The sequence below is a fragment of the Bemisia tabaci genome, chromosome 9, assembly GCF_918797505.1.
Source record: "Bemisia tabaci chromosome 9, PGI_BMITA_v3".
Classification (NCBI taxonomy): Eukaryota; Metazoa; Arthropoda; class Insecta; order Hemiptera; family Aleyrodidae; genus Bemisia; species Bemisia tabaci.
In genome coordinates this window covers 16,027,131-16,045,266 of record NC_092801.1, presented here as the reverse complement: position 1 = coordinate 16,045,266, position 18,136 = coordinate 16,027,131, and the positions used below count along the sequence as shown (strand labels likewise).

The 18,136-nt window shown below is 35.4% G+C and overlaps 1 protein-coding gene across 4 annotated transcripts in view; it reads right to left on the bottom strand.

Annotated features, from left to right (window-relative positions):
* Positions 1–7,926: 7,926 nt before the first annotated feature.
* Positions 7,927–18,136, bottom strand: part of LOC109037008 (probable sodium/potassium/calcium exchanger CG1090) — a 131,143-nt gene continuing 120,933 nt past the window's right edge. For all 4 annotated transcript variants that reach the window (XM_072304047.1, XM_019051476.2, XM_072304048.1 and 1 more), the window contains one exon: positions 7,927–16,623. In XM_072304047.1, coding sequence (XP_072160148.1) covers positions 16,424–16,623 — 200 coding nt within the window. In that variant the 3' untranslated portion in view covers positions 7,927–16,423. The remainder of the gene's footprint in view (positions 16,624–18,136) is intronic.

The window sequence follows — 18,136 nt, the reverse complement described above, 5'->3', positions numbered from 1 at the left end:
CAAAAAACCCGTACATTATTTAACAGAAACACTCCGCGAGAAAACCCTAAACGGTGGCGATGATAGGAAACGGAAACCCATTCCGACGGTGTAAGTCCTAAACCACGTATCCCGTGTGCGGTGTTTCCAGATCTCCTCTACTGTTTCAATTTTTAGATGGTAAATGAATCAACTTAATTCCTTGAAATTTTCCCAGCGTAATCTTCAATTATCGAAGAAAAATCTCGGGAATTCTTAATGGACGACGGTGAATAGTTTTCCGGCGGAACTGGAAAGTACGATAGGAAGTCTCCAACACCGGAAGCGGAAATAGGGAGGCGGTTTAGGTACTTCGCCATCGTGTCACTTTTCTACAGGAAATAATACATTTGGGAATAGAAAAAATAGTTTTCATGATTGTAAAATTTAGCAACAACTGCATTCATTGCGTGTAAATGTTTTCCCGCTGCAAACATGCTTGGCGTTTTATATCAATAATGCGCGATTCATAGGAGTTAAAAAATTACAATCCTAAATTTTCCCTCCCATCAGTAAGTAAATTCTGACCTTTTTTTTCGCGGAGATTCCTCCAACGATACGATCAATAAGGGCTTCATTTGTTAAATCTAAATGCTCAGGTGATGCTCAGGTTTAACCTATTGTCATTATCAGTTGCTATCTGCAGTCAGCTCTAAAACGTTAAAATGTATGTTCTCAAAGTTTAAAACCTTTTTGGTCTTCCACGCAGCCCCTCTCACTCATGAGGTTTGCACAGGGTGGCAAAATTTCGTGAAACATAATATCTAAAATGAAAATCTAATAAAAGTTAAAATCAATCGAAAATTTTAAGATCTGAACTTTTTTGAATGAGGGGAGGGGGGGGGGGTGTTAAATACTGTGAATAAAAGTGCACGAATAAAAATGACTGAATGAAAAAATTATCGTAATTCTAGACAGTACACAGGATTTATCCAGGCACATTCTCAAGTTGAAGACTTTCAATTTTACACCCATGTGCCTTTAAAATGAAAACTCGTTTTTCACTCGTTAATTGATAGGGAAGATTGTTTACCGAGGAAATTCTTCTTCCCAATGGTCTTTCTTATACGACACGCTGCTGTACGCTGTTCTGGGTAGGGTTCCGCACATTTCTCTCCGGAACTCACAAAACTCCTTCAAATAAGCGAGTATGCAACGAGCACCTCATAAGTCGTGGCATGCGACTGTGCGAGCGTGAAGAGGAGAGGAGAGGACTGGTGAAGCGGTAAGGTGACTGAGAGAATAAGAATGAACATGCTCCATGTCCCGGGAATATTCGAGGAGCTTTGAAAATATTAACTTTAGTTTAGTGGAGATGAAGGCCGGTGAGGCTCCTTGAGTGACATAATTATACGTTGAAGTCAAAATTTAAAATTGGAAAATGTATCTAACTTTGGAGAGTTGACCGAGGTTTACCATACCCTAGGCTTAACGTGAAATGCAAAATCTCTGTGCGCCTTCAATTTTTGCCCATGCAATACAGGAAGCTTTTGAGCAGTAATTGTTATACATCCAGGCGCTTTGACACCGGCCTCGCATCTGAAGTATTACCTAGGTATGTGCTACATATCGATGACCGAGGCCCGAAACCACGAATCTCCGTCGTTGCAGATTTCCTGTAATAGACAGAAGAGTTTCGATTATCCGCGCCTCGGTTATCCGCGCCTCGGTTATCCGCGATTCGGATTACCCGCGGTCTGTGGAAGAAGGGTTCAAATCCATGACTCAATCTTCCATCAAGAAATTCTTTAAGAAGTAAAGTTTAATTTGTTTAACAGGTAACTTTTATTGATCCTTAGTTAATAATTATATTCTTTTCTAATGCATGGTAAGTATCTTTACTGATTCCTTTAAAATCCAGTCTTTCCGATGACTTTTTCCGGTCGTCTTGCGTGGATTCGGATTATCCGCGATTTTCGATTATCCGCGGTATCTCCGGTCAAAATTATCGCGAATAATCGAGACTCTACTGTAGTTCATTTTTTTTTTTTTTATTATCCGCGTTTCGGTTATCCACGATTCGGATTATCCACGGTCTGTGGAAAAAAGGTTCAAATCCATGACTCAATCTTCCATCAAGAAATTCTTCAAGAAGTAAAGTTTAATTTGTTTAACAGGTAACGTTTATTGATCCTTAGTTAATAATTATATTCTTTTCTAATGCATGGTAAGTATCTTTACTGATTCCTTTAAAATCCAGTCTTTCCGATGACTTTTTCCGGTCGTCTTGCGTGGATTCGGATTATCCGCGATTTTCGATTATCCGCGGTATCTCCGGTCCAAATTATCGCGGATAATCGAGACTCTACTGTAGTTCATTTTTTCTGTGGAAAACTTATCAATGTAATTCATTGAAAAATTCCTCATCCTGTGAGCAGAATATTATTCTACAAAAATGTCAAGCTACAGGTCGGCTTGTCTCTCTTCAAAAAATAAAATAGCAGCGGAGATTTTGAAACACCTGAATGCATGGTCGAAAGACCCGGGTCAGTCCGTTGGAGAAGATGTGGAGGATAATCTTTGGAAATCGGGAGTAAGGGCTCCGCGTTGCCAACAGATTCCCGCGATTTGCTTGTCCCACTCTATAGATCACCTTACCCGATTATTGAAATTGATAGACAAAGGAGACATAGGGGGTATAAAGCAATCCTATGGTTGAAATGGGTGGTTCTCATAGACTAAGGGGGAAAATGATAGACTAACCGTCGGGTCTCTCATGGGTTGCCGTTAGTTAGTCTATTACCTACCTCCTTTGTACATTGCAACCACCCGCTTCTACCAATAGGATCCCTCCAAATCCTTTTTGTCTCCTTTGTCTATTGCTTTATCTATTAATTTCAATAATCAGCCCGCGCTGTTCTCCGAGCCGACTATGCAACGGGGCAGCGCGGCGCAGAGAGCAATGATGACGAGGACTTGAGATGAAAAGGAGAAGCCCTCGGCGCGGCGGTCGGCATGTAACACATATTAGCGCCTACAAGACTGCATGAATACTTTACGCATTGCGTCAAACACAGTGCGATCAGCGCATATCGCATAGCGCCTACAAGACTGTTTGAATACTTCACGCATTGCGTCAAACACAGTGCGTGTTCAGCAGCGGTCAGCGTGAAATGCACACGGAAAAAACGAGCTTAGGGTTGGGACCTACATGTTAGTGCTGGGCACTAACGAGGGTTAGATCAAATGGAGCCAGCAAGTCAGAGGAGTGCTGGGCACTAAACAGCTCGAGGCTGGGTCACTAAGGAAGAAGTAGTGTCAAGCCCTAAAGTGACTTTGGAGCGAGCGTAAAATATGAAACGCCTCCGCCTGGGATCGAACTCGGGTTGCGCCGCGGTGGAAGACCAGCGCGTTACCACCAGGCTATCGTGACTCCGACGTCTTATGGGTGAATTTACACCTGTTAAGCGCAACTACGTCTCGCAGCATCTGATTAGCACTACTCATGTTCAGTGCCCACCTGAACTGCCTTCCGGTGTTGAGCTGTACAGCGCTTAGACGCCAGCCCTCAACTACTCCCCACTAAACGGCCAGTAGTGCTCAACACTAGTCTTGTTTTTTCCGTGCATAGCGCCCACAAGACTGTAGGAATACTTCACGCATTGCGCCAAACACAGTGCGGTCAGCGCGGCGCGGCGGCGGAAATTAAAATTATTAAACCGCATTTATGTTTGTTCTTTCATATTTTGTTCGTTCATTTCTTATAAATGGAAGGCCTTGTCCACACAGAGATAGGTTTATGGAACTTAACTTTCAAACAAAGTTCCGTGAACTTTTGCTAGTAATGTCGACAGGGCTTTCGCAAAAAATGTATGTCCAACACGAGTAAACGCGTTTCATGCACTCCTCCCCCTTTGGCACGTTCACTTGATGGTTTTTATTGATATTTCAAAACGAATGAAAAAGGGGCGGCAAAATACAGACGGCCCATATGGGTGGCAAGTGGGCAAATCCGGCCCTGCTCTCATAATGGTTTCAAGTTGTTCCGTGGTGTTCCACACTTTTGCGGCTCTACTAAAACCAGGAAAAGTAAACGGGTTCGTACACCGTTATCAATGAGCAATTATAATACTTAAATAATTGTTTTGGTCAAATCAACTGTCATGTTTACAATTATCACACTGATTGGCCCTGGTTAGGTCAATTCATGTAATTAAGCACAATGCAAATGTTGAAAATGTTTTGCACAAAAAAAAAAATTATTTTACACATTTACTGACCTGTTTTGTTCCATAGTCAGTGATGATGTTGGTCACAGTGACGGCTGTAAAGCACTTTTCAAAAACTCTTTAAAAAAACTGTAAAAATTAACGGGTTAATTATTTTTTTTTTTTTTTTTTTTTGTGAAATTTAAGTAGGTACCTACCTATATTTAGGTTTTAGGCCCTCTAAAACCACTAGACATTTTTCAATCATTTTCTTTAACATTCTTAGTATTCTTGTACTCATATATTACTATCATGAATTTTTTCGAAAAAATACTCATAAAAGTTTTCTCCTTAGGAAATGTTATGAGATTTGATGGAACTGTCTGTATAAAAGTTTTATAAAGTTTTACTCATTGAAAGAATTTTCTCAATAAGGACCAATTACATTCAGTTAAGTAGATGATTGTAAAGTATGTTTTAAGATTTTTCAACTTGGTTGAGGATGAAATAGTAACTTTCAGACGTTCAGAAACTCCAACAGAGGTAAGTTCATTGTGGATGAAGTCTGCCACATCACACTCTTAGTTATCAATTTTCTCTAGACTAGTTTGCAGAATAATTCATTCCAGTTTTCTGAGGTGCAAGGGGCTTGTGCAAACAACAGAATTTTCAAAAATAAATATTCGATAGTGATAAATTGCAATTTATGGTATTCAGTTGCAATTTATTGCCTTCAAATTTATATTTTTTGAAAGTCATCCGCATGAGGGGGTTGACAGGAATCTGTGCAGCATTATTAATTTCGAGGACCAGGTCACCACTCCTCCATTTCTTACATTTCCTTCAAAATTTTGGGCTAAAAATATGTAAGTTCCTACTATCCAGTACTGCAAGTTAGTGGTCAGGTATATCGACGTTTTTTGGTCTTAGTTTGATTACCTTTGGGGACCCTGCCAGCATGGCACAAATATTGAATAATGACGAACAGAAAATTTAGGAATCATTCTCTGGCAATTCCGTTGGGAATCGTAATTTCAGCAAAAAAATATCCATTGTGACAGCTTTTGGAAAAAGAGATCTAATTGCAGTGTCAAGGAAGAATGAAGTATCAGCAGGCGCATACTGTCTGAGTTTCCTTGATAAAACGTTTATTTCTGGAAAGCCTTATTAATATTTTTTCTTGAAATTTTCAGATATTCTGTATTAGATTGTAAAAAATTCAAAGGAAAGAAGCCCCAAGTCTTCATAATTTTTTTTACCTTATCAAAGGAAATTTGGCAATATCCTGAAATTAATACAGCTTATTTCCTCGCAACCGTAGAATATTCAAAGAGGTAAATTTTTTAGGAGGCGATCTTCATTACAATGCTTCGATAAATTGGACTTAGAGTTTTCAGGGAATTAAACTTTCTTTTGTCCCAAAGGATAAGATGAGAACTTATTGTTCAATTAGGTGCCAATAAAGGTGGCAACTCTATCTCCGTCAATTTTGAGCTGCAAACTTTAAATCATCTCTCAAATTTACTTTCATTGTACTTTATTTCCTATTGATCTAGGTTAGAACAAATGAACTAAATATGATTAATTCAAGTTTTAACAAAAAAAGAGCCTTGAACTATCAATTTTGGATCTTTAAAATCAGTGGCCACAGTGCAAAACCGTGTGTCCCTGTTTGCAATGTTGTAGACTTCCTGTCCAACTTTCTTTTATCTTCGACAAACTAGTCCACATAATTTCTTGGAGACCTCCTGGGTTTTTCTGTTTGTTAACAGTACATTCTGTATAAATTTCAAGCTTTCGAGTTGTCTTGTTGCTCATTGAGAAAATAAAATAGTAGCGGAAATTTTGAGACATCGCAATGGAGGTGCATATTTTTCATACCTTGGTTATGGAAATGGTTCATTAGATGGGGATAGAATGGTAAACTAAGCATCGCTAAACATGTTCCGACACCCACTTTTCACACAATGAATGTGTTCAAACTGTTTAAATTTAATTCCTTAATGAGGAAGTAAAGTCTTCGGTTCTCACAGAATCAAATATGTTCCATTTGCCGAAAAACAAAATCTTCTTGAATCAAATCACCCAAGTAGCATTTTGCAACGAAAAAATTGCAATTTAAATGAAATAAAATTTCCAGATGATTTCAACTTTCTTGCAAGAAAATTGCAATTATTTTACAACATCTGACCCCCTCATTGTAAAAAAGTTGCAATTTTTTTTTTGCAAAGAAATTTCAATATTGACGACCTTTAAATTTCAACCCCTAAATTTTCCGGGGAAATTATAATAATTCGAACCCATGCTTACCTAATGTCCTACGACGTTTAGCAGCATAAAATACCGGACGCCCTTGAGTGGGCTTGAACCCGACCCGCGAATGTCATAGCGGAGCCCTCTTCCACTGAGCTACAGGGAGCTGATGATGAGCTTAGTTGAAATCACGCCTGTTAAGGCTGTTATCGCATGCATTGCGTCAGTGCGTGGCTCAACATTCATCATAGATTTGATTAACGCCGTTTTTCTCAGGCTTCTTTCTTTTGCCTATTATTTATTTTTTTTCGTGTTATTTATTTTTTTCATATTTTTTTTGTCTGATTTTTTTTTTCGATATCACGTAATAGGTACTCACACTAAATTTACACCGGTGTAAATTACACCACATACTAACTTGAGAACTTAAAAATATTTTCAAAAAATATTTTTAAAATATTTTCAAAACTTTCTTAAGGAATATTTTTAACATGCATGTTTACAGGCAATATTTTTGAATTATTTTGAAAATATTTTTTGTAAACATTTTCAAAATATTCCTTTAAAATGTTTTAAAAATATTTTGAAAATATTTTACTTACAATATTGCCATGAAAATATTTTGATAAAGGTGACAATATTTTCAAAATATGTTGCGCTATATGGGTTAGGTAGGTGAGACATTTAAGTCGAAAAAACTTTAAAACAACTAGAGAATTGGATGCCAGGCACATGGCGTGAATTTGTTACAACATGATTGCACCGAAATTGCAGTCTTTATAGTGCCTTGAAAAACAAGCATAATCTACATTTCTTGCAAACTTATTGCAATAAAATTGCAACTTTTTTAAGCGCCTTCAAATGAACGTATAGGCAACAAGCAAAAATTGCAATCAACTCACAATCCATTGCAATGAAATTGCAATCCATGCTACTTGGGCAACGTATTAAACTGAATGTATGTACGAACTGATAGCAGTTCTAGACAGACGTTTAGACAGAGTTGGTGATTTTGCCACCATGCGTTAAATTTTAGTTCAGAGCTGATATCAATGGTGAAACTATCAGACAGCATATCTCCGTTTGCAATGTTGCAGACTTCCCGTCATACTTTATTTTTTAAATGTGAAACTACTCGATGTCAATTCTTGAAGACTTTTATGAGTTTTCATCGCTATGCAAAGGGAACTCAGGGAAAACTTTAAAAAATTATATTGATTTGTTCTCCTTCAAAAGAATAAAATGGAAGCAGAGCTTTTTAAGCGCACTCCACTTACAAGATACGTGGTCTGGTTGTTACACCGTAGATATTCTCATTGTAGAGAGAGAAAGCCCAATCACAATTAGCTCGTAGTAACGCTGCCTTGACAAGGCTTTAGCAGAGCTGTATGAATAATTTCCTCAATAAATGGTGCGACCTAATGGGACCGAAAAACTGCATTCTTAAAGTTGCCCAACTTAATTGGTACGATTTAGAATAGATAGGAAAAAAACAACGGACGAAAACTGAGATTCATCTATTTGTATTGTACGTTCTACATTCCACTAGCTGTAGTATTACCATTCATCTTATGAAATTCACAGTGCAAAATACAAAGATGAATGTATCATCATTTAAGTTAAGGAAAAGCTGTTTGTTTATACAGATGGAGCAGGATATACAATACATGAGTAGGTAACATATAATATATCAATAACAAATGATATTCTTAAGTAACACAAAATCTTGATAGATTCGATGGACAATAAACTTCAGTGTACATTTAACGAGTACCTAACATGCAATTAACATCAGTTCAACAAATATGGTAACATTTATTTTCATTGAATACACTTAGCACACTCAAATATGGTACACTTAATGTTCAACACTTAACGCCAGATTTTCCTGAGAAAATGATTTCTGAAGGTCAGAGGTGCTCTTCAGGTTCGTTAAATTTATCAACATGTGTACGTTTCTTGCTCAAAGGTGCGCTTATTTTTTTTAAAAAAACGAATCTGCAATTTAATGTCTTCAAATTTTGTTTAGATTGCAACTTAAAACAATAAAAAAGAACTGCAAAAGTTTGGATAATTCGGAGAGTTAACAAAAGTCTTGCAGAACAGTTGAACTTGACGAAAAATTCAAAACTCCATTCATGTCTGAAGAGGAGTAAATCATTGTTCTATGTAGTAAAAACAATTTAAGGCTGCAATAATTTTACTAGGCCCCTATCATTCAAAATAAACACAAAAATCTCATTTCCAAGGGTTGGAATTAGTATTTAGCACTTAAACTGAATTTTTCCTGTTATGGTTCAAATGATATTTGCTGCAGGAGTTCCAATTTTTCAGATCAGGGAATTTTTTCAAATTTCTGTAGTAAGGATTTTGGCTTTCCTGCTAGACTTTCTTTTGTCATAGTTTTGGAGATGCTCTCAAAGTCAAAAGTCTGGTAGGACTTTTAAAAGTTACTAAATTAATATTTAAAAAAAGTCACAGACGTAATGTAAAAATTATGGATGGTACTACAACACCCCACCCGATCAACATGAAGCATAGCGTTCTTTTCTTTTTAAGAGGCTATACTCTAAGACTGCTTCTTACAAAACTTTACTTAAGTTTATGAATGAGTGAGAGGTGAAATTTTATTTTTTGCAGTTTCTTAGTTCAAACAGGATAAAATCAGGAACACTCAGCGGAAAATACTTCAATGGCTGAAGTTGAAAAATAAGCACCTATGCTGAAATTTTGAAAGATTTTTTTTTAATATTTCCCATGTTTTTTGAGGAAACCTGACCAAAAGGGCTCCTTGCAATTTTCTGTGAATATTTTAAATGAAAAATACAAAACCACATGAAATTCCAAGAAAATCCGTTGGCTAATTTTCTTGTAAGAAAATAAAATATGGGTGAAAATTTGCAACATTGCAATCAAATGAATGCGTTTTTTAATTTCAACCACTCGTATGTTTCAGAACATAAGGTTCCATCTTCATTCCAGTCTTCTGTCCGGTGAAACTAGCCAAAGAAGAAATCCATCAAAATTAAGAGCTAGTGGCAAAGTTTTGAATCAAACAACCATTGAATCGATTTTATTTGAATTGGGAGCAAATTTTTTGCACAAACATTACGATTTAATGTCTTTTTCTTCTTTTAAAACAGGGAGAAAACCGAGTTCCGGCAACCACTGCTCGTATGTGTCAGGTACGGGCGGCTAGTCCAATGAGATTTCTGGGGTGACTTTCAGTTTTTTTCGTTGACCAGTAACTGACGAAAAAATGTTTCCATCATACAAAATTTATAAAAATTAGGGAAAGATATTAATAGGAAAAGTCAATGCCTCTACTCTGAAATTAAAGGGACTAAAGCACCTTAAAACTATGTTAGCACTCTTTGTTAGATACAATAAACACATTTCATTGATAGAAATAAGCTTGTCAAACGAGGATGCTTAGAAAACAGAAAAGCTACAAATATTATGATATTGGTCAAAAACGAACAGCAGCATTGGTTAACAAAACAACCTTATAAAATTAATTGAAACAAAATACACTTCAATTCTAGCAGGGTGTCTACTTACGTCCTTCCACAAACATTTAGTACTTTTTCACATCTTTCTCACTAAAACGGCAAAAGTGAAGCACCTGCTCTTAAAATAAATCAATTACTTTCCAGTACCTTCATGTCAAGGGTTGCAAACAGTTTGTCATCTCCCAGATGAAGGGTTATATACCTCATCTGCGTTGTTCCAGAATATTTACAAACATTTTACTTTTTCATGGAAAAACTGTTGCAAGAATTAGTCTGAAAATGTTAGGAGTTTTTTCTCACTAGAATAAAGAAAAATCGATAAAAATTTCAGAAAAATTCATGAAATGGTTCAGCTATGAACGAATAGAATGTGAGTGAGAAATACTGAAACAGTACGATCTAGAGAGGTTCCTGGTTCTCTCATACAGGATACGACAAAATATATTACAAAAAATTCTGATAAATTTTAGTACTTATTGAGTTCTTCCAGATTCATAACTGCTCTTCTTAAAATGTCCAAACTAGGAGACACCCTGACTCTAAAAAAAATTATTTTACTTGCTCAAGTATTTTCATGAGCTTACAGATGGAAAAAAAAAAGTAAAATTGAAAAACTGCACAGAACAAGTTTGATATATGATACGATACGATATTAATTATTTTTCTACAAAAATTAAAGTTAAGGCTTGCATTATTGTCATTTGTTTTTTGGATTGATCTTACCTCAATGGAGAACGAGAACTGATACAAATGCTGAGCGACCTTGCCGAAATTGTATTTTGGCAAGTTCATCCTCAAGTTCCATCAGGTCTCGTTCGATCTAACTTAAGTACTAGAAAACTACAGCATTTTTGAAACTTGAATGCTGTAAATGCAAATATAAATTAGAGTTATAATACATTAGGAGGAAAGAATGCAAATTCAGACTTGGTACAAAATATCTGACGATTAAAATTTAAAAAAAAAGGTGGTAAAATTTTATTTTATATGAGACAGGTATTATGTGTGACATAGTTCAGCGATTTTGAAAATAAATTACCGAAATGGATTGCTGGATAGAGAACAAAATAAGGGGTACAGTACAGTACAATACACATTTCCTCATAAAGTTTCACATAAAAAACACTGATAACACACTCATTTCCAAATTAAACTTCTGCCTCACAAAAAAGCAAAGTCTACTGGAGTCAAATCAAGTACTGAACCACAAGAGCTGTGCGCTCTTGCATGTATGAGCCAACCAAAAACACATAGATCCTTAGATCCATTCTTCATTTACAAAACGAGCCCTCGTCAATCATAGGTTGTAAAAATCCCAGAAACTTTTCTTCAGGTTGAAAAAAGCGGCTGAAAAGAGCTGAATTTCATTCAGGGGTGGCTATCAGACACAAGAATTTCAGCAAAATGATTCTGGTTAAGAGGGAAGAACGCTTGCATTTGTATGTGAGAGCTGAAAAAAGTACTTTGAGGAAGAAAGAGGAAGCTTAGAATTGTCAGATGAACAAATGTAAAGTTCCTTTAAAGTAATTTTTTCGTTTATTTCTTTCAGTACACAAATCTCATGTTTAAGAGTTTCCGATTGAAAAATTTAGTCTGGTTGATTTAAAAACCCTATGTACTGCAACTAGCTAGCTATTTTTGTTGATTCGCACATGAGATTGATGAAAACTTTTTGGAATGGCCTTTGATATTTCATGATGTTTTAAAATGGAAGAACTTTTTCTGCATGCTAAAATCTCCTAGATAGCTTTCCAAGTTTGTGAGTGGTTTAAAGGAGGAGAACAACTGTGTTAAACGAAACACTAACAAAACTGGGTATGAATGCGTTTGTATTGAGGGAAGCTTTAAGGTGGTCCTTCAACACTTAGAAGAATGATCCAATGGTCAATCCGACGTTTGATTATTTCTGGGTTTTAAGACATTTCTCAGGAATTTCTGAGCATCATATCACACTGTGGTGTATCAGATATTTGTACAAAAAATTTGAAAAGTATCACTTTGAATTAACTCCAAAAGTACATTCCGAGTGAATATCACAAATCATTTTGCCTTTCAGTTGGCTGTTTTCACTCAGAATGTGCTTTAAGAGTTATTTGAGAGCGCTTCTTGATCGAAATTGGTGTGCAAATGTCTGACATTCTACGGCAAGATGTGATGTTTGGAAATCCAGAAATTATCAATTTATCAAAGGCTATTGGTGTGATCTTTAAAGTACAGAGGAATCATCTTAAATTCCGCGTAGAAACTCGCCAATCAGAGACTAAAAACAAGTTAACAAAAAAAAGGTACTTATCGACACTTATCAGGCTTCTAAAAAATTGACAGGTAAAGAACAACAAAAAATTGACAAATTCTTGCTTACAGTAAAAAATGACGGAGGACATCATCGTACTTTCCTTTCTTCAAATACATTAATTGAACTTATAGATTATAAGTTGGTGATTTCATTTTTTTAGATTCCAAACTGGAACGAACAGATGAAGTACGTAAAAATCAGAGCTCTTCTCTCTCATCAGAGAAAGGACTACTTCATTTTCGATTATCTGTTAAGACACATCTGTAAAGATGATGCTATTCTGTCGTGCTAATTAAAAATGCCATGAGAGCATATGAATGTTACAAAATTTCCCCTGAAAAATATTCACAACTTTCTCATTTAATTCGTACTTTGTCAAAGGAAATTTGGCAACACCTGAGGGTTCATGTGGGATTTTTCTTTACCACGGCCGCATTCCGCTAATATTTCAGAGGTGGAGGAAATACCTGATCTTGCAATCAAGAGTGAGGCAATTGTCAGAAACAATGACTTATTTTTTTGTTCAATGATGTAAAAAAAGGGAGAAATAGCACATTTTACCAAAAAATCGGGAATTCTGCCAGAAATGGTTGATTCCGCTGAGAAACGAAATAGCCAAATCAGGGCTCCACCACGAAGTAAAATCCATGGATGGCAAAAAAAAGGTCGTCATTTTCAAACTTTCTGGACCCCTGGAATATATTTCGTTCACTGAAATTTAAAAATTTTGAGCACAAGCTATATTGTCGTTGAAAACGTGATACATGAAAATAAGCTCAGAAAACAAAATTATAGAATTAAGGGCAATGAAAGGGAGGGATTTGAGACTAGAATTTTAATTGACACTTCCTATTTTACGGGAGCAAGTAAAATTGGCACCAGCTGTAAATTGTTCAGATGAGACTAATGGAATCAGTAAAATTTTCTCATGTTCTACACAAATTTGAAAATTTCATGAAGTGTTAGGATAATTTCCTCATCAAAATAGTGACTAGCTTTGTGATGTCATTTGAAAAAATTGCCAAGTTTTTTCGAATATTTAGACTACGCAATAATTTAACGAACCGCCTAGCAAATAATTTATTGCTGCCATTGCTACAATATAAATTGACTAGATCGAAGTAATACACACTCCAGAGTCGGTATTCCTTAAAATTAAGAAGAGAATTAACAAACGGGAAAAAAGGAACTTTAATTCACGAGAGAGATACACCAGGAATGCGATGAATGAGATCAGATTTTTATCTGAGAGACCTGCAGATAAAATTTTCCACTTTCTCTTTTGCTTGATGACAAAACTGCAGAATCTTTTCAATTTTATAGGTCAGATTTAAAAAATTAAATGGGCTAAGTCAATCAAGAACAAACAAAAAAAAACCAAAACAAAAAAGGACCAGTTACTGGATGCAGGCCCTTAACTCTGACTTGCAAAATTTATAGTTCAAGCAGGCTCAAAAAACAGAATTTCAATGATATTCAAGCATAATCTAGAGGGATTGTATGTCAAACGGGCCATAAAGTAAACTATTTAAAGACAAAATTACACTTTTTCGTCGATTTTTCCTAAAATTTTCCGATCATATTACCTATACCTGTGCGCTGTCAACAAAAGGGCAACTGACAATATATCTGGTGTCTATATTTTGGGTGTTGCGGAGCGCCAGAGTGCCCTGTTGGATCTGTGTATATATATGTGTTATTTATTATTGGAATTATTAATTTTACATAATCTTCAAATAACATTTTAGATTGCCGCAATTATCTTCAAGTAGTATAGACAAACTCTCATTTTCCATTTTCTGTCAGTAAAGGGCCTTTTTCCAGTGACTGATCCTACCTGATTCAAACAAATAGGAGCCAGGAAAAAGAGACATAGTACATTTTAAAAGATAAAAATGTCTCCTTTTAGAGGATGACTAGGACACAGTTTTCTAATGTTGTAAACATCGAAATAAAGTAAAATGGCGAACCATAAACTTAGGAAACTAGCGTTTAATGAAAACGCTTCACATGAAAGTCAACAATATAGATTTTTGCAGGATTTCTCACCTCTTTTTGGAGCCCATCCTTTACTTGGCCTTCATACACTAAGCATTCAGATCTAATGATTGTGATTATCAAAGAAAGAGTGGCTAGCAAACGTCCAATAAAAGCGTAACTTTGAGGGACGTGCTGATAAAATATTGAATTGGATCCTTGCCATAACAGGGTGTCTGATTGCATGGTTTTAGAGGGAACATTACAGGGAAAATTACTTTTTCTGAAGTTTTTGTAAACTTCATCTAAATAATCAGGCCAATTTAGCTAGATCAATCAAGACAGAAATCGATATTGATGGATAATTAATGATACAAGGGTCATCTTTACCACTTTCAAATGTCACAGGAATCAACAGACATATACTTCACAGGGACTTATTTATCGTTAAAATGAGTAAAAGTGAAGATTAGCAGTGCAACGTTGACAATTTTAAAATAAAAACCCCTGAGCCACTTACATACAAATTTTTAATCTTTTTTTCAGGCCCAAGAGGCTAGTTGGTGACTGAGAGATAGTAAAAATCAGACTTTTAGCATGAAAAAGCGATTGATGACCAAATGAAGGACAAGCTCAGAGCGAAAAACAGCGTTAATCCAATTCACATATAAAATAAGAGGGGAAGAACCAAGCTGGGAGTAGGCTCAACATTGAATGGATCTCTCAATCATTCAGGTACACTTACAGTAATCTAAAAATTGTGCAGTTCTAACTTTGAAAATTTTCAGGTGCAGTCTTGCAAGTTGAATGCACGGGTCAGAGTGAAATCCTCAGAAAAAATATGGTTGGAAAACTGTGGCTGTGGACAGCTAATGTGCGCACATAGAGTTCAAAGACGGAACTTTCCTACTTCTTACTTTCCTTTCTGTAGAAAAAAGAACATTGAAGAGCCTTCAGATAGCTTATTATATTGAGTCCTCACTTTGGTGCTCTCCTTAGCTTAGAGGGGTTTCAGGACCTCTCGAAGCTTGTCTAGACTCGAGAGCACAATTAAAAAAAATTTGAGTTTGAAATAAAATATAACTTTTTCCACCAAAAAAAAAAAAGCTTTGATACTAAAAAACTCACAATGTAGATGTTGATACCACTAAAAAAGGAAATATTTCCGGATATTTTTTCGCAACAAAAAGCTACAAAGACAACAATGGTAAAGTTGGAAAATCCATCAATTGTGGTTTCAGCCGGGGTTAGTTAAGTTCTTCGTACAATAAAAGGCAATGTATTGTGCAATTTCTAGAATTTTACACTCAGATTTGGCATTATCTGATTATCTGTACGTTTTGAAGTTCATGCGAAGAAAGGTCTGAATTAATCTGGAAGATTGCATTAATATTACTGTACAACTGCGCACTAATACTTGAACAGCATCAACTACAATTAGCCTATCATTATTTTTACTGAATTGAGGAAGTACACCACATAAACATTTGAATGTTGCTGAATTGCCTCTGATCGAAGAATTATTTTTAAGGAGAGAAATGAGCATTTCTCCTCTAAATTTTCAGATATTTCAGATGGAATTGCATATAAAATACTCTGAAAAATTAGAGGGAAAAATTTGCAAGTTTTTCAGAAAATTCATATTTAATAAAAAAAAAATCTAGCGACATCCGAAGACTCACACAAAGTTCCCCTTTGCCTGTCAGATTTCCTAATTTTCTCCAATGTCCCATTTTTTTAAGCAGAAAGGTGAGTGATACAATGCCCTAAAAATTTCTGTGAATGTACCCTATATTATAGAGTATATGATAATAGAATTTTTAGTGAGAATTGTCGTCCATTTTTTATTGTAAAAGATAAAACACCTGATGAAATTAGGCAACAAGGGATGCTGTTTGGCTGATTCTGATTCAGGCTATCTGATTTGAAGGCACAAGTTGCGATGGACTCGCTGAGACAACTTTTGCATGCCATTTCATTAAACTTATGCAGTAATAAAATATTGATTCTACGACCTTTGGAGCACATATTTATCTGGACAGGCTTTCAGTCAAATTTATCATTCTATTTTCTGTCCTGTTCAGGAGTTTCCTGTTGAGAGATTTCAAAACTGACCCATGCACAAGACTACAAATACTGTAGCGTCAAATAAATGGACTTTGTTTCGTTTCGACTAGAGTGTCTTAAAAAGTAAGTTTTCCTTGTTGTTTTACATGAGTCTAATAGTCACTTAAACACTGCGGAGGATTCATGACGCCAAACACGTTCAATTCGTAAAGACTAGCGAAGGATATGAATACGGCATACCACACCATGAGGATGATGCCAAACTTTTTGTCCAATTTCCAGCCGTTGTAGTGCGTAGCTAAAATTAGGAAAACGACTGTAGAAAATAGTGACAGTGTTGAGTAAGTCAGACCTGCCAAGAACAAAACAAGCAATCAATTCATTATTAGTAGGAGAAAATAAGTTTATACGAATTTTTTTATTGTTTTTCCTAACTTATTGTGAAGAAAATAATCAGGAAATTTCACGGAACAATTCAACAGACCATTATTCAGTTTTTGTTACTTTTAAAAATCTGTCTGTTTTCACAATAATTTCCACAAGCTGGCAATGTTTCATAACTTATGTATTTTTCTAAATTTTTTAAAACCTTAAACATTTTTGGGTAACCACATTTCTCGGTTGCATTATGAATAATTTTAGTAACGCAGATGCTTCAGGCCACTTGCTGCTCATGTTCAATAATTTTCAGTTCTGAAAATGGTGCATCCCTAGCCTGATACAGGTCTAGATCCATAAAAATGTAGCAATATGAGCTCCAATATTTAACAATGATTTTTTGCGCTTTTCAATTTCAGTACTTATGCGCCAGCTCACTGTCTTTTGATTCAATATTTCCATAGAAAAAAAATCTTCAAGGGCAAAAAAAAAAAAATTTATGGAACGCAATGAAAAATGCATTTTATGGTAGTTGTTTCAGTGTAACATTAAAAAACAACAGTTACCCTAAAATTTTACAGACCACTAATGAACTAGCTTTCAGGACTTTAAAATTATAGCCTTTCCTTTCCTGCCTTTTTTGCTAGACAAAAAAAAAAATTATGCATGTTACGTATAGTTACTTCCATTCTCTGTATTTTTCATTAATCAGTCTCTTTTTTTTATTACTTTTCTCTCTCGAATGGAGGTCAAGAATTGTTGAGGCGGCAAAAAGTATTACATGAGCCACTAAAGACTATTTTTGAGAGTGAGCAACACTGACTTTTCTCTAAATCCGTCTTTTATACAAATTTAAACAAAAGAAACCAAATGCTGCCGATCTGCTAGAATTGCTGCTAAGAGCTATCATTTTTCCAAAGTTTCAAGTAAGAAGCAAACGGCAAGAAAAAATTAGCACTTAACTATATTGAAAGCAGCACATCTTTTTGTCCAATTATTATATTTTATATTTATAATATAAAATCATAAGAATAATGCGTAATGCATAATATCTAAGCCGCGAGATGCTTTAGAAGGTTGGACCGCAAAGCGGTCGGTGGACGTTCTCCCTAGGTTTTCATAAGAACCTAGTACATTTTTAATATATATTTATAATAAGTCAATAATGATGGTGAATTGAAACGCATGGTAAAATATTTTGCTTTCAACAAAGATGGCTAAATTTGAGTTCATCAAAGCTGTAGCATTTTAAAAAAATCTTCCTGAAAAAGCTCTGATGTAAAATGAACGTTTTCACCAAATTTCTACATAACTGGGACACTGTAAAATTTGAAAAAGATTGATTCTTTAGTAATACTGAGCGAAAAAAACGCACCATTTTGGAAGCTTGACTTTATGATGATTTTGAACTTTGATGATTGTTTTAAAGGATTCCTTCATATTCTTTTAAGAAAATACTTATTAAAATTATTAGGAAATATTCTTCT